Below are 17568 nucleotides of genomic sequence, written 5' to 3'. Positions count from 1 at the left end.
GCCAACATCAAATCATAAGTAATCAATGAGAAAAGACTGGTTACAATTGATTTCGATCTCCTAAAATAGTAACAACTCTGGTTTACCAGATGATGCCCCCATTTATCTAGTGTACACATCAGGTCATAATTGTACCGTAGCAGGCTGTAATAAATGATGGTATTATGGGGCACTGACTTGACATGCGACAACTTAAAAAAATCTAGTGAGTTAAAAACCTTGGACCATTGGCAGCGCAAAAGTGGAATTATCTGTGTGTGAAACTTCAGTGTAAACACTCTGGTCTTTGTTGACCAACATAATAGTAGTGATTTGGAAAAAAACAACAAAAAACTGATTTGTAAAGAAAGAGCGAAATGCAACATGGCAAGGCAGAACAGTTTTTATTTATGACATAATGTCTTGCCCATGGAACAGCTTCGATGATACGACTAAACCACAGGTTTCAAACTCCAGTCCTCAGGAGCCGCAATCCTACGTGTTTTCGATGCTGCTCTCCTCAACATACCTGATTCAAATAACTAAAATCATTTTCTAGCTCCAGCGGAGCTTGTTGATGAGCTAAAACTTTGAATCAGGTGCGTCTAAAACTGAAGCATCAAAAACATGCAGGATTGCGGCCCTCGAGCGCTGGGGTTTGAGACTTGTGGTCACGAAATATTGTGCGTTGATGTGATAAAGAAATGAAGTTACATACCGAAAAGAGGACATAATCATTTATACAGGACAAAGACATGAATTTACTAGATTAGTCCGTTACATCTTATAACATGATGGCTTCTTAATTGCAGAAGCAATGATACAGTTACAGTTCATCCAAAGAGCTTTAGCTCACATCTTGATGTCATGGCTCCGAGTCTAGGCAGGACACAAAGTTCCCAAATTGTATGTCAATTTCAGTTGGAATGAGTCCTGAACCTACGAGGAAGTGCTGTCGAGGAAGTTTTGACATCTACAAGATGACAACAGGATGAGCACGAAAAAGGCGGTACAGATTAGTGCTCAAAACAGCAATGTGCAAAATTGCCAATTTTCGGTACTATTCAGAGATAAACTCTGGGCCCCGAAATCCTTTTCTCATCCTCTGTATGCAAGCATGCAAAGGAAATCACATGCCATCTACACTGCCCGTTACGTCCTGTCAGAGTGCAATGTGAGATGCTGCTATAAATTTATGTCAAGTGAGTGTATTTTCCACAGAGAGACCTTTCGAGTGAGGTTTAGCTTAACAGACACACTCTCAATGGCGGTCACCGGCCAACGAAATGAGTGTGAGGAACAAAAAAATAAAAAAATAAAAATCCCACGCTGTTCCATTCTGGATCAGACTGAAAGGAGCAGAGTAGATAATGCTCCCATCTTCCACCCTTTTCACCACCACATTTATAGCACAACACATCAGTGGCTCTGAGCCCACATCTTAATTTTCTCCCAGCTTGAGAGTTGCAAACTGCTTGGCCATCTGTAGCGCCTCCTGCAGGCACTCGGTGTTGCGACCGGCTGCCTGTGCAGACATGTCCTTGCCACCTCCTTTGCCATCCATCAAAGGGCACAACTCCTGGACCCACTCGCTTGCCTTCAGTCCACGGTTGGCTTTATCCTGTGGGGCAAACACAAGTTCCCATTAGCATCAACGGTGCTTATTTGGAATTCAAAGTGCATGACCGAAATAGACAATGATCAGAGGCGTGCGATAGAAGAAAATGAGAGGCGTACTCACCTGAGGGACTTCACACAAGCAAATGACCTTGCCGGCATCGGGGTCCACAGCAAAGAGCATGGCGGCGGTCTGAGGGGAGTTGGCTTTCAGCACCTTCAGGCACTCGTTGAGAGCCTGGGAGAGTGTCAGAGAAATCTCAGAAAAGAAGACTAGGACAAGCCTAGCTGCTTAAACAGCAAAAAGAGTAACTCAGACCAGCCAAGATTGACTTTTCTACGCCGGCGTAGGGAAAAAAGCTTGGGCAAATGTAACTCGTGGGTCTTCCAACGCCAGTTTTTCCACTTGCCCAGCCGTTCCCCCCGGCTTTTATTGAATAGAAGCATAGCAGATTACAAGACACAACAAAAGAGCCAGCCGGGCGCCACCGGCAGCTGGGCCAAGGTCCCGGCTCACACTTTCGTGCGTCAACAGTTCTATCTAAGGACAGGGTCAAGATGAACTAGGATTGCATAAATGGGTAACAATGAACTAAGAACATAATGATAACAACCTAATATATGATTCCCTTCACAGAGAGCGAAAGGGGTGAGGAGAACATTATAAAATCTTCCATTGGTCATTGCTGCTATTTAAAATTCTAAACGAATCAAAAAAAAAAACTCACTTTGGCAGAGGCCCCAGTTTCCATAGCCATCACCAACAGGGCTTGGTTGGGGTTGCTCTCAATCACCTCCTTGGTCTTCTCCAGCACTCTCTTCTGGATGTCTGCCTTGTAGGAGCGGTCCAGGTCATCCATGGTTTTCTTCAGCCCCTTCAGGGTCTCTCTCATCTCATCCTTCCGCCACTGGGATATCACTGCGGTACCGATGGACTGCACAAAACACAGTGCCAAATAAGTTACAATCTACAGAGACCTTACCAACCTAAATGTGGTTTTGAACATTTTTTTGTTCATCATGTCTAAGTCAAGATAAAATACACATATCGATAAGGCAGAAGCTCCTGACTTAAAAAACAAGTTGGAGCATCCCTATAGTCAAGGTGCCCCTGTAATACTATTATTGCGATATCATATCAGAGGGAATTCAAGAGAATCAGAAGGCAAAACATGTTCAAGATGCACAAATATACCTCTGTGATATCCGCAATCTCTTTCTGAACATCCTTGTTGGGAACTGTTTGCTGCTTTACTTTATCTGCCAGAGCGGTCAGAGCTTGTTTCAGTGCGTCTGCTTTCCTCTGAGCCTGGCAAACAAAATGAGGATGAGCATCAGCAGTACATGCACCAAAGTTCAGTGAGTATGCAGTATCGGGAGCCCCATCAGTGTGATGGCAGGGCCATGAATTCAATAAAGGTCAGACACCTGATATACAGTATTTCATCCAGCAGCAGTTAAATCATTTTTTGTTGACCTGTCATGTGTAACCAGCTAAAAGACACCCTATTTTGTTGCCTCACATAATCCATGGTCAGCAGCAAATACTGAGGAGGGGAATTGGGGGGGTCATCTATAATTAAATGCAAACCCACTTGAGCGTTCGATGGCTGCTGAGAAGACAGAATGTTTCCTTTGCACACATCCAAAACAGGAGTCATTAAGTTTCAAAAATCGATGTTGTCCTTTACTGCTCTTACAGAGCCATGTATGTGCTGTACAATAAAATATGATCTTTGTTAAATTGCAAATGTGGTTGTATTTTTTTTTAAATATATTCAATGCTATTAATGCATTACATTTTGGTGAACTTTATATCTGCAATTGAGACGAAACCTCAGTTTCTGAGTACAACAATGCTTAGATTTTATTTACTCTTGAGATTTGTTCCAAGGTGCTCTGAAATCAAATGTTGCAATTATGATGAGGCCATTTCCTAAAAATAAATTTGCTTGATTTGACTTCTATGAAATGGGTTTTGCATCTTAATGACTATGGGAAAATGTGTCCCCGATTTGAAAATCCCAGCTCTGAAGCCAAAGCTATTTTAATTCAATCAGGTCGTCAGCAGAAAGCAAATCGTGTTGACAAGCTGACCCTAAACAAACACCACGCGTAGAATATTTAGCGCACTCATGTGGGCGAGTCCAAACCTTCTGGGCCTCGCTTCCTGTCACAGCAACGATACGGCGGATGCCCTTTGCGATGGCCTCCTCGGAGACGATGACAAACGGCGCAGCATGAGCTGAATTCTGCAGATGGCTACGGATAACAAAATGGAACAGGACAGTAGTTAGCAGGCTGCAGGAAGTGGACAAAAAGGACACAGACAAGAAGAGTTTGAGTATTACAAGTGTAGTTGCAATTACAATTTATTCTGTAATAATAACTACTGTAGACAGCTAGAACCCTAACAAACATACATCGTTGCTTCTTTTACTTATCATGTTTTGTACACTGACATGAAAGAAGGCAAAGGAAATACTCACGTTCCACCACAAAACTCAATGGACGTGAGGGAACCGGCAGGACTGTTGGGATCATCCAGCAGCTCCTGAACAGGGATGCCGATGGACACGACCCTCACAGGGTCAGGGTACGTCTCATCAAACACAGCGCGCAGACCCTGAATGGCCTTGGCTTCTGCAAGGGGGGCCTCCATGGCATAAACAGGCTGAAGCAAAGAGGGTGGTCGTCAGCAGCACATTTCAGTTGGACTGGAATCCTTTTATTTAATTTTTTTTAAGTCTCCAGAAATGTTTTATTAAGTTAAAGAAAATGTAAATTGTAGATATGAATACATTACGTACGATGGCAGTTTTTTGGAGGGGATTAAGCAATTTTTGATTCGTGGATCATGATTGAACCTTGAATTTTGTTTGGTCTTTCGTTTGTGAGTATTTGGCATTTATCATAGATGTGTCTTTTTCTGTACTTAAACATTAAATACAACTGAACTGTACTTGGAGATTTCTTATTTCTACAATTTACAATTACTTGTAGCACCTATAACCCATTTTGATCATGACAACAGGTTAACTAATAAAGGATTCTAAACTAAGAATAAAAATATAACACGTGGACTTCAACTTTGATTTTAGAACCGGTAGCAGCACTGACCTTTGCATCTCTGATCATAGCACAGGCGATCTCCTCAGTCCGACGGACCTCCCCTGTGCTCAGGGCACCTTTTGCTGTAAAGTCAAAACGAAGCCTGTCTGGCGCAACCAAGGAGCCCCTCTGGTCTGCCTCACCCAAAACTCCCCTTAGAGCAAAGTTGAGGATGTGTGTAGCAGTGTGGTTGCTCATGATCGGTCTACGCCGCGCCTGGCGACAGCACATGGGTAAATAAGACGGTCAAGCCATTCAGACTTTTTTCCTGTGCAAGCTTGTCCAGCTATTGATGAGCTCACCTCGTCCACATGTAAGGTGACACGATCTCCGACCTTCAGCGTTCCATAAATGGTGCCCACATGTAGAACGTAACCTCCTCTTACTTGTGTGTTCTTTACTGAGAATTCCGTTCGCTGCAAAACACAGACCATGGCAACACATTTTTTCCATTGTACCAAAAATGTCACAAATACAAAAAGAAGTAACTTGTTCAAACAGAATGTTTCAAAAGATCCAAAACCAACAAAAACTGTAAATGATAAAAACTAATACTTATGTCTGACAACATGTAAAGCTTTAAAAAATGTGTATGACAGCACTTACATCCTCCGTTTTCTCATCTTCACGAAGCAAGAAGCCCTCGTCAAATGTCTGTCCACCCTGCTCAGCATAGAAAGACGTTTGATCCAGCAGCACACCGCATTTCTGACCCGTGGTCACTTGGTCACAAAAGGCGCGGTCGTGGCGCAGGGCCAACACTGTAGCCGAGGCCTGTTGGAAATCTGATAACATCATCAGAATGAATAAGGGCTTAGAAAAGAACAAAATTTTAGTCTGTATTTTTATTTTAGTGGTTTAATACCATAGGTGCCATTTTCATCAGAGGTATATTTGTATTTGGGAGAATCATCTGTGGGAGGGATATTCTTGTTCCTCAGCTCTTCGATGGCATAGATGTCCAACATGATGTGGTCCACATCTCCTGCACCCTTACCCTGGGACTTCAACTACAAACAAACAAACAAACAAACACACACTCAGTTCAGTTTGATTACACAAAAAACAAAATCTCTAAAACTGTACGTACTAACAGAATGACAAATGCACATTAATCTCACAAACAGCTTTACGAACCTTATCAATATTACATACGCAGCACTTAAACATGTAAACTTTCCAAAACACATGAATGTAATCATCTAGTCCCTCTGGGAAAACAGTTTTGTAATATATGTATATTAGATGCATGATGAGTAAGTCCACAAACAGTCCGAGGGTTCCCTCCTTCATTTCCCTCACCTGTGCAGCCTTTTTCTCCTCCTCAAAGGAAGCCAAGTCCACCACCATGCCTTTTTCCTCTGCTATGAGGGAGGTTAAATCCAGAGGGAAGCCGTACGTGTCATACAAGAGCCATGCAGTGTCCCCTGGAAGCACAGATGGAGCAAAGTGCTGTTCAACATTCTCCATTAGCGCGCGCGCACACGCACACACACACGCGCACGCACACACACACACACACACACACACACAGAAGATGCTTTTCAGGTCTCTCTCACCTGGGATGGTTTTACAGTCTCCCATACTCATGATCTTCCGATCAAGGATCCGACGCCCCCTGCTGAGTGTTTTGAGGAACTGTGCCTCCTCTTCATTTATAATGTCCTTCACATGTTCTGGGTCTTTCTTCAATTCGGGAAAAGCATCACCCTGAAAAATAAAAGGTTGGTAAGGACAGTGGGAGAACAAGAATAAAAGATAAATAAGGTGTGTAGAGAACATATGGAAGAAAATTAACTTTAATCTTCACTTTCACTGACTGCCAGTGTCAAAAGAGGATTGTCTTGACAGGTTGGAGCTGAAAAGCATCTCCAATGTTCAAAGTAGTCTTAATTCATATCATTTTGTCACTTGGACCATCTATTTAATTTGAAGCTTGTATTAAGTGGCACTACGGTCGCCTTTACACAATGCTTTGTGTTAGCCCAAATACATCTACTATATGATTGTGTTGAGGCGGGAAATAAAATTCTCACCAGGGAATTGACAACCACATCCACAAGAGAGGCAAAAAAGCCTTTCTGGGCACCCAACTTTTCATGGGAATAACGTACGGCACGACGCAGAATTCGCCGCAAAACATATCTGTATGGAATGAAAAACATGAATGATACTTTGGCCACAGCATGAAACTTTCATACCGAAAATTCAGACTAAAGAAATTAAGTGTAATGCAGCCTATTAATTTGTACCCTCTGCCAGTGTTGTCAGGTCGCCCACCATCTGAAAGGGCAATGGTGATGGTGCGAGCGTGATCAGCCAGCACACGGTAGGCCATGTCAACACCATCAGCATCTTCTGCCCCTACTTTACCAGTGTATGGCCGAGCACCAGTACCCTGAGGAAGAAAAAAAAAAAAAAAAAAAAAAAAAAAAAAAAAAAAAAAAAAAAAAACAATGACGCTTGGTTAAACTCATGAACCAGAATGGTTTTTTAAATTAACCCTCAAGAAAATATTTTAATAAGATCCAGGCCTCCAAAAAACATTCCTCCAAAAAACAACTTTCTTGTTAAATACTACTAATGAGTAAAAATAACATTATACTATATGAAAACAGAAGAAATGAATAGCTCTTGTTTTACGAGGTATAATTATTGTACATTAAGGAAAGCCAAATGTAACTGCAATATTGGTGATTTTTTTCTCTCAATCCTGCTATTGTGATGATTAATATGTTTGCATTTTTTCAAGGTCTTCTTTCCTGTATTTTCCCCACAAAGGCAAGCAATACTTTCTATCCATTTTCTTGAGCTACTTATCCTCACTAGGGTTGCTTGCGTGCTGGTACCTAACCCAGCCGTTGATTGGCAGGAGGTGGTGGTATTTTTTTTTAACCCCAGGACACATGAAATTCAAAATATGAAATTTTGGCTTGCAAAATGAAGAAAAAAAATGTAATAAAACAAATAATAGACAAAGAAAATGCAAGATTTTGCGTACCTTCTGAATAGCTTCAAAGTATGGGATGAAGAGGTCAGTGTCATAGTTGGACATCTTGTTCTGCAGCACAGACACCAAACGTTCCAGACCCATTCCTGTGTCAATACTCTTCTTTGGAAGCGGTTTAAGCACCGTCTCAGACTCTCTTAAAAGAACGGCAGAAAATGCCCCGATGAGTATTCAAGTCAAGCTTGCAAGTCAAGTTGCTCTCATTCAGTGTGCACACTACCTGTTGAACTGGATAAAGACAAGGTTCCAGACCTCCAGGACGTTGGGGTCATCCATGTTGACAAGGTGGGAGGCATCTCTCCCACCAATACGGTCATAGTGGATTTCACTGCAAGGACCACAGGGGCCCGTATCTCCCATCTCCCAGAAGTTGTCCTTCATGCTACCTGGCAAGATTCGAGATTCTTCCATCCTAATGGAAATAGCAGAATGCGAGACATTATTTAATAGGTGAATTTATTTCTCCTGTTGGTGCTAATAATTAATTTCCTTCATGAAAATACCATTTTGCTATTTGGAGCATTTTCTGAAAAAGGTAACACAATTACCTTTTACACACAAACTGGAATACAATAACTAGTCTATATCCAAATCTTGCACCCATAGTAAAGTTAAAACAGCTGATATCAAAGCTACTGTTAAAAACAAAAATAAATTCCCTGAAGTTATTTACCCCAGAGACATCCAGATTTCTTTGCACTCCAAGTCGGCCTCTAGGCCTGCATCGTCATTGCCACCGAAGTAGGTGACATACAACCGGTCGATGGAAATGCCAAACTCCTCAGTTAACAGCTCCAGGGCCATCTTGCAGGCCAGATGCTGCAGTAAGCAGTGGTCAGGGAAATAGAAAGAGCACATTAAAGGACAACGTAATAGAGCATCTCACCAGCAAGCAGTTAAAAGGCTGTCCATGGATCTTACGATCGCATATTGATATATTTAAATGTGCAAGGTTTTTGCCACTTATCCAGCTCGAGGACAATGTCTTCCTAAGTTACAGCTGCTATTGTCATTAACTATTTCATGTAATGAACACCATCCTACCTTAAAGTAGTCCCCAAAGGACCAGGATCCCAACATCTCGAAGAATGTGTGGTGGTAAACGTCTTTACCCACATCGTCCAGGTCATTGTGTTTTCCTCCTGCGCGGATACACTTTTGGGTGTTGGCTGCACGACGAAGCCTTGCCATGGGGTGGGATGGATCAATTGTGTTGAGGAAGATGGGCTTAAACTAATACAGGTAAAGAGAAGTTAAGTCAATTAAAACACTTTTGGACAGAGTGTTGCACATTTGGTCAAGGATTAGGAATTCACCTGGTTCATGCCTGCATTGGCGAACAGCAGTGTGGGATCATCCAGTGGGATCGTGGATGAAGAGTGCACATACTGGTGCTCATAACGATTGAAGAAGTCTATGAACTTCTGGCGGATTTGAGCAGCACTCAATGAAGAATCCATCCCGAATCAGCTTTCTAGAACAAGGAAGAATTGATTCTGATGATAGCTAACAAGAGAACAGTTTTCTAAATCGCATTTGTGAACATGTTAGTATTTTTCCTTACAGCAGTGATTATATAAAGTCTTTTGATCAATCATTAAGAACGCAAACCCATAATGTTAATTGAACATCCTTTTCCCAAAATATTTAAAGATTCACGCCTACGGTTTAGTAGGTGTGTACTCAGGCAAGCCTCTTCTGAGGCATTCTTTACTCTAATTTCAGACGACACCAACAAATTAGCCTTGGGCACTTTTTGTGAACTAGCAGTATCTCTGGAATCTATGAACATACCCATTGTGAGATCCTTCATGGAAGTACAGATATATGTAACAAGTTAAGGTTGCCACTGCATGCTTGCATCACAAAGAGTTTGCATGTTCTCTCTGTGCTTGAGTGAATCTATAATAATTGAAACATTACCTGTACATCACAGGGGTGATCATAAAACAGTTAAGCTGTGATTGGAGTGAGATCTAAACAACTGTGAGGTCATTTTCAGTTGGCAGAAATAGGCAAAATGGGTGCCCCCTGAGATGGCCTCTTGGCCGCCGCTCGACCCAACAATATACATCAGGATGCAGTAGTGTTTAGATTAGTGGGGGCTCAGAGAACATATTTTAAATAATTGGTTGACTTGATTTTCCCTGTAAGACTAGTGGCAGCAGTAAAACAACCAGCATGTCTCTAGTACAACTACTTAATGGAGCTTAACCATACCTCGGCAACATCATAATGAACAGCTCTTATTTAAAAGGCATTCCGAAGAGTGTTCCCGCGGGGTTTACTCATTCATGCGCTGGGCAGCAAAGAAAAGCAAGCAGCTGAAAGCCTGGAGATCACCGAAGCCCACGGGGGGAAAAGGTAAACACCAGGGCCCGCCCCTGACTACAAAACCACACCACGGCAGGTGAAAATTCACTGAGGTACTAGAATGGAAAATTCTGCCTCTGTGAACAACAAGCCAGTTATAGTGCTGGAAAATGCGAATAGTGATGATGGAGTTTAAAACTGGGAATACGTGCACCTGATTGATTTTAGGTAACACTCAATACTGCTAAGCTTAGTAAGAGGTTATTAGGGTTCATCGTTTTCGAAGAGCAGTATCTCGGTGGTTATATGTAAAAATAAAATAACCGTAACATTAATCAGCTGTTAGGTAGCGTAAAGTGCCAAGAGTTGGTGCTAACTGGTGCACCGCATTGGAAGCCACTCAGCTGATTGCTACTGTGGTTGCTGCTGGACAGTCAGCGGCACCAACTTGACAACATGACGCTAGCTAGCTAATGGTTAGCAACGCCGGCTAGCCTACTACAACCTAACGCGGATAGTTCAGGCAAAAACTCCAACTGGGTGGACACCTGAACGTCAAAGCTTAATGTTATGGAAGCGGTAGCACTCACATAAACCGCTAATGTCGCAGAATGAGTAGATTTTCGGATCCCAAACACGCCGCACTGCCGTCCGTGTGGGGCCACGCTGCTCGTCAAGATTGAAAGCCACTGTTAGGGAACACGCCCAAACTGAGAGTCAATTGGCCCACACTCACAGTCGTGTCATCAATGTCGATTCTCATTGGTCAGATTGACAATCACTCTCAACCAAGCCCGCCACTCCACTGACGCGAAAAGCCTTGCACGGCTGATGCAACTGAAAAGCCGCATGACTGAATGTTACATAGGTATGCGTTGTCTTAATAATATCACCACTACATTGTTCTTTACGTTGAATAATAAGTTCATAATATACGTGTATAAATTTAATTGGGAGACTAATGCTTCACTTTAAAGGACATAATGTGAAACATCTCATCAGCATCAAGTTGCCTTGATTAAATGCATGGAGTCCTTGTAACTATGGTATTGTATTGCATCATTTTAAGGTGGAAGTCTATACTATGCTCTATACGTCTCCACAAGTCGTGATTGGTTATGACTTGAACCTTGAGTAACTTTGATGTTGTTTTCAGGCATCAGGAACTGGCAAAATGGCCACCTCCTGAGACGGACAGAAAAAATGGATATTGTATTAATCAGAAAGATGTATTTAGTGTTGCATTAAACATATATTGAAGAAAAAAAATCCTGACCCCCTTATAGACTTAGTCCAGATGACAGCAATTAGTTACACAAATTTAAATTGCATCACATTCATTGTTAATTGTTGCACCATTTTAAAGACTGATTTTTTTTTTCAATTTAAATAGGTTTGGTTGATTCACTGTCAACTTACATTTCAAATATTGGAAAAGTCTTTGATCATGTTACATACTGACATACTATCTACATTGATCAAACGTTGCACATTAAGAGTATGAGTGAACAGCTTTTCTGTTGAAAGATGGCCATCTGAGGCTTGCACAAAATAGTCATCGGAGCGTTATACTCCTAATTGTGTGAAGAACAGGTACTGTAGCTGTTGCCAATGTCTCTAAAGCGAGAGATTATCTTCTCTATCAACAAATTTAGTAAACCAATGAGTTCCAAATAAATGGAAAGTTAGCAGTAATTGTTGCTCTTTAGAGCCATCAAATTCTATCTTGAGTGAGGCGTTAAAAAACAAGATTGTCTGCATATCGATTCAAGCGGACAACTTGCACATGCAAGTAGAAATATATTTGAGCTTGCTGATGGTGGATTTTTTTCTTATGTTGGCATTGAATGCACACATGGTGGAATTACTTAGTAACATTGTTAATCACCTGACTGTGCTGTATCACCTCACTGTGCTTTTTAACTAATACATTTTGTATTTCATGGACATAAGCATGAAAACATTCAATTACACTCATAATATGAAATAAATTACTAAACAACTGTAAATATTTATTGTATAACAATACACTGCTGCAGCCACATTTGAATGGTGGTTGATCATAATGTGAACAAAAACAAAGTTTCTTAAAAGGTACAGTTTGCACATGATGAAAGGGTGGACATCAGTTTCAGACATTTGTCAAATGTTCACTTACAAAAATATAACATACATGATCAAACTGAATTGTTTTATCAAATATCTCGTGCACATTTGAATTCCATTATAAGACTTAAAGATTTTATTACAGGCTAAATTGTCATGACGATTGTGTGATTCTGATGGGGATGCTAAAGGCACTTCACAGCTACTTAGTCAGGTCTCTGACGGTGGGGGAGCTGCCCTACGCACTGCCTTGGCTAGAGCTTGTTGGATGACTGGATATATCTTATAGCAGCCCTCAATGCAGGTGCGAACCCCAGCAGAGAGCGTCTCTTCAGTCATTTCTCCATCAGACTGCAACCCAGAAACCTGGTTCAAACTGGGGAGGAACGCCAGAGTCAGCCTTCCCTGATTGTCACCAGTGGCCGAGCCACCGCCATTTTCCTCCGCGTACGTTGGGTCGACCACATACGAGGCCCCGTCCTGTCGGATGGCGCAGCCGAGCACCAGATCATACATTTCAATTCCCGCATCAGCTAGTGCCAGGGACGCGCAGGTGACAGCGTGCGCTAGAACTGAGCCGCCGTTTTCAAGAACCATCACGTTGACCTCTATCTGAGAGCGGGGGTATTTGTGGAGGCACAAGGCAGGTTGCAAACTTTCGTGCAGCATCAAGGAGAAGTCCTTATCTTGACTGCCTTGAATCCAGGAAACTCTCTCAGGGCAAGAGAATGGAGCAAACCGCATGTCTGTTGTCAACCTAGTTCCACAGAAAACAAGTTTTTAAGGGCACATAACGTCAATCAATAACAATATTCACATGATTAAAATCATTGTCAATATGCTCATATATACCATCGAAATAAATATTGATTACTAATATGGACAAAAAACACTCAATTGAACATCCTCCAAATGTCATCAGTAATGTATATTTTTCAAATCACCCACTTTCTATACTGCTTGTGTGAGAGTATCTGGACAAAAAACACGTAAAAAATGAAGAGAACGTCATGGACTTGATACCGAGACTTAAACGTCAGGAGTGGTGAAGCAGATATGCCAATCACAGTTCCAGTGCTGACTCCCCACATTTTAGTCACAAAAGTTGTTCAACACCACAATCAAGTTTGTAAAGTATTCAAGTCATCTGAATTTAACTAGTTAAGCGGTTGTGCCTTCCCTTCCAGCTCTGGCTTTCCTGTGTGGAGTGTGCATGTTCTCCCCGTGCCTGCAAAGAATTTCTCCGGTTTCCTCCCACATTCCAAAAATATGCATGGTAGGTATATATTGGAAACTGAATTATCCTCAGGTATGTTATTCAATGTAAATGATTGTATTCGTGTTCCCTGTGATTGGATGGCAACAAGTTCAGGATGTACACCACCTACAGCCCAAGACAGCTGGGATAGGCACTGCCTGCAACCCTTGTGAGGATAAGTGATAAAAGATGGATGAATCTTGACCAGGCAATAGGCGAGGAACACCCTGAAGTGGTTGCACGCCAATCAAAGATGGACGATTGAGAAAACTAAAACAGAGTTTAAGTTAATACAGTAATTTTGGTAATTGTTTATTAGATTTCAAGTAGCCCAAGTCTTAGAAACGCACACATTTAGAACTCTTGCAATGATCAAGCTACTGTATAATTCTGGCTTATGACAAATACATATAATAACACATATTGCATAATTAAGTGAGCTGACGCAAATGAAGTCCATTTGAATTGATTTTTGCCACAAATAATCCAGGATCATAATTAAAAAAAACACACACACACACGCACACACACAAAACTACACAAAAGGAGATGTACCTTCCACACTTCATATCGGTGTCATCTTTACGCTCAGTTTCTCTGGGACCATAAACGCAGCACATCAATTTGGTGTCTCCGGCCTCCATGTATGCGGAGCCCTTAGCCTGGCTTACGAGCCCGCACCTGACAAAAACGGGCCGAACGTCCACCTGGTCACGCTGTCGGCCGTCTGCTCGAGGGCCGTGCGCGGAAAAGACCGCAGCCGGCTTGCACGAGAACAAAGACGGACTTTGAGAGACCTCAGGGCCGCGAATGCGTCTGGTGTCAACAGGCATAATGGAATAACTTTCACACCAGAGGAGCGCAGCATGTAGATATGTCCATCACATACAAATGTCCCCTTGAAACACAGGCAACAAACGTATTGTTCCGCCAAGTGACGCTTATTGCTCTTTAGTGACTTTTATGTTGAAACTTAAGACGCGCACAAATTCGGCTTACGTTATTTTGTATTGTGTTGTTGCGTACCATACTTTTTTTAATGTGCGTTTTTGTACTTTCTTCTTTGACGTCGTCTGTGACACCAGGTGATCATCGCTGATTGGCTGGGTCACAATCTTTTGTCTTTTTTTGACGCAAGTTTTGCGCCCGTGACCGAATGTATACCAAATACTCTTGCTTCTTTGGTTAACGGAAGACTCCAACTTGTCAAAATGACAACGGTTGTTTAGTCTATGTGCCCTGCGATTTGCTAGTCCAGTACACGTGTGACCCGCAAGGATAGGTTGTTCATACGATTTACAAACACGCATGCGCATAACTTTCCTTACGCACAGGAGGCGTAGACTCGAAGAGCGCTCACATCCAGCCGTTACCTAGCGACCATCGACATGGACGAGATGCCGGCGACGAGACACTTGACTCGGCGGAACGCCAACCTTGGACTCATGGACGCATTATTGCCGCCTTCAAATGCAGCCGTAGAATGTGCCGTGGCCAAGGTTGATAGCGAGAAAATTGATGGAGGCTCGCCGCAGATTCTGGAACCCCAGACCTCTGCCGGTCCCGATTTTCTGGACACCTACACAAGACGACTTATCGGCCGCTTGCTCAGTGACTATACCGGCCTGTCCGCAGCTGCTTGGAACCAAAGCAAAACCCAGTCAACGATGGAAAGGGTCGTGAAGAGACTGGTGGAAAAGCACAGAATCCGATATAATGGTAAGCGTTCATCATTGCAATATGTTAACGAACTTCTCTTTGATGCCCTTTGATCTGTTTGAAACGCTAGGCTATCAGTTAGTTGTTAAGAGATTAAAGTACTATGTAGTACTATTAAAGTACTATGCTTTTTTTTTAATCCAAAAAGAATGTACAATATTGGTCTTTTATTGCACAATTTCTGTCGAGCATTTTCCGATCTTTTTTAACTCTTAGAATTGTAAAGCAATCTCAAATAAGGGTTAGGCTTAGGGGTTAGGGTTTCTACTAAAATGAAAATGGTTGGCTTGAACAAAATAAAAACAAAAATGAGAAATGTTTGTCGAATGAAAAACAGAAACCAAGCTATTTGGATAGATATTGTAAAAGTAAGCGACTAGATGGACCATAAATTGTAAAATATCAAAGTAACTTCAACCTCATAATTTTTCTTGATATATATGTGAGGCGTTTGCAGTTAACGTTTAATAGTTTTACATACTTTTTTTTCATGGATATTGCATTGTTGTCAATGTATTATTTGGTATGTTTATTTTGAATTTGCCCTTTGTAACACGCCCAGATATTTTTCTTGCTCTCACTTATAGTATACAAGGAAAGAAATGGAAGCTCGGCAGTGCTCGTTTCTTGACGGCTGAGGTGCTTCCAGTTGCTGCCTACTTGCTGACTTTCCTCGCCAATATATGTGAAAGACAGACGTTTGCTGGTTTTTGCATAATCACAACATCTGTTTTTGGATGTATTGTTATGGTTTTAGTCATATTTCCTCCAAAGACTGAGAATGTATCTTTTGCCATTTGCGGCCCCCAAAAATTGGTGGCTGAAAATTTGGTGCGTCCCAAATCTAAACAAAAGGACGAAACATAGAATTTGCAGGTATTGCATTTTGACTGGTACTATATATAAACTGGAGTTAATCAAACACAATGGGAAGCCAACCGTGCCTTTTTTTCTAAATTGAGATTGCTTCTATTTTCAAGGCCTCATCAACAAGCTGTCATTGGAACGAAGAGGGCACGACATGACCTTCATCACTGAGGTGGCCAAGAACCTATTCCAAGACGGGACCATCAACTGGTGTAACATCGCCAGTCTGTTGGCTTTCTGCGCCGTGGTTTCCCAGGCCCTAAAAGAGAAGCAGCAGGCGAGCTGCGTGGAGCTGGTGGCCAAGGAGGTCTCCACCTACCTGCTGTCACATCATCGCACCTGGCTACTGCAGCACGACGCTTGGGTAAGCAACATTGCAAATGTGTGTCCTATATGATTCCCCAAGTGCCCAAACATCATCATTGCATGAAACATTATCATTTTTTTTTCCCCCATCAGGAGGGATTTGCAGAATTCTTCAAAGAAGATGACCTGGAATCTACATTGAGGAACAGTCTCTTAGCCTTTGTTGGCTTGGTCACCATCACTACATCGATGCTCCATCTGTTCAGATGAACGCCATAGACATTTGGCATGACGCGTTTCCCCTACGTTTCATGGATCAATCACACATTTATGTTTCTCATAGCTTTAAGTGAATTTTTTGTTCTTCCGTTAAAAATGATTTGGAAAGATCTTTTATGATTGTGCATCTCAATAAACTAACAACAGGCATTGTCAAGTGCATTTTTCTTCCACAAAATTGTACAAAAATGATTTAGAAATTTTTATTCATGCTTGTGCATTTTATCAAATGAGCCATCACTTGTTCATTGTTCTGTTCAGTGTATTTTAATTGGATTCAAATCCTTTACTAAGTTATTAAAGAGCTAGGGTTAAGTCAGTATATTTTCAAAAAAAACGACTTGTTCTCATAGAGAAAATCTTTCAAAGGTTTTGTTCACACAATCTCTACTTATTTTAGTCGGAAGAATGTACAGTATTTTTTGTTTGCTAACTTTAAAAAAACATTTCTTATACAGTAAGTTCATTTTTTTTTTTTTACAGATTTATTTATTATCACTATTTACAGAGTATGAGTATTTGGTAACATTTTTGCCAAAGCTAACTTGAGAGGCATGTGGACTTTTTTTAATTCACAAAATATTTTCAAAAAAAAAATACTGTATTTTTACCACTGTGTTCTTGTTGGATGTTCCTATACTGTGAATTGTGTTTTTGAAATTGTTGTTGCAAAGATAAATAAACAATTTACTTGAAATGACTTTTCTTTTAGAAATTGTAAAAGGATTCGTGTGTTTGTACTTGGTTGATGGAAGTCACAATAATCCCTACCCATTTAACCCATAAACAATAATCCCGCTACCCACTGTACAAGGGACGCGCCCCTTTGACTTTTCAACAATTTACCAACTATATAAATCTAAAATTATACTGTATACTTAAATTAATCCGGTCCCGCGAGTAGCCTCCAATAACTAACTTGAAAAACTCAACACGCCAAGAACAAAGTTGCACTTCCTTTCTGCGTGCGTTTGTGTGTACGTGCACGCGTGCGTCACTTCCT

The 17568-nt window shown here is 41.5% G+C and overlaps 3 protein-coding genes across 3 annotated transcripts; 1 reads left to right on the top strand and 2 right to left on the bottom strand.

The window, feature by feature from the left end:
* Positions 1-366: 366 nt before the first annotated feature.
* Positions 367-10726, bottom strand: aars1 (alanyl-tRNA synthetase 1). Its single transcript, XM_088416521.1, has 20 exons — positions 10621-10726; positions 9034-9191; positions 8762-8950; positions 8391-8536; positions 7938-8129; positions 7709-7853; positions 6960-7105; positions 6744-6852; positions 6267-6417; positions 6010-6134; positions 5573-5717; positions 5314-5492; positions 5010-5123; positions 4717-4923; positions 4086-4270; positions 3750-3858; positions 2792-2905; positions 2325-2531; positions 1721-1834; positions 367-1600 (listed from the first exon to the last, which is right to left on the bottom strand). Exons 2-20 carry the CDS (start codon positions 9175-9177, stop codon positions 1421-1423), a joined length of 2901 nt encoding a protein of 966 aa, XP_088272647.1. The 5' UTR covers positions 9178-9191; positions 10621-10726; the 3' UTR covers positions 367-1420.
* Positions 10727-12021: 1295 nt separating this feature from the next.
* Positions 12022-14323, bottom strand: exosc6 (exosome component 6). The gene is made up of 2 exons (XM_088417935.1): positions 13950-14323; positions 12022-12893 (listed from the first exon to the last, which is right to left on the bottom strand). Exons 1-2 carry the CDS (start codon positions 14225-14227, stop codon positions 12347-12349), a joined length of 825 nt encoding a protein of 274 aa, XP_088274061.1. The 5' UTR covers positions 14228-14323; the 3' UTR covers positions 12022-12346.
* A 189-nt stretch (positions 14324-14512) lies between these two features.
* Positions 14513-17265, top strand: LOC148422155 (induced myeloid leukemia cell differentiation protein Mcl-1 homolog). Its single transcript, XM_088417936.1, has 3 exons — positions 14513-15113; positions 16094-16344; positions 16440-17265. Exons 1-3 carry the CDS (start codon positions 14783-14785, stop codon positions 16554-16556), a joined length of 699 nt encoding a protein of 232 aa, XP_088274062.1. The 5' UTR covers positions 14513-14782; the 3' UTR covers positions 16557-17265.
* The last annotated feature ends 303 nt before the right edge of the window (positions 17266-17568 follow it).

This window comes from Hippichthys cyanospilos, chromosome 6, assembly GCF_059441005.1.
Source record: "Hippichthys cyanospilos isolate Australia breed blue-spotted pipefish chromosome 6, RoL_Hcya_1.0, whole genome shotgun sequence".
In the NCBI taxonomy this organism is placed as follows: domain Eukaryota; kingdom Metazoa; phylum Chordata; class Actinopteri; order Syngnathiformes; family Syngnathidae; genus Hippichthys; species Hippichthys cyanospilos.
Note: the sequence above shows the minus strand (reverse complement) of the source record. Positions and strands in the feature narration are given on the sequence as shown.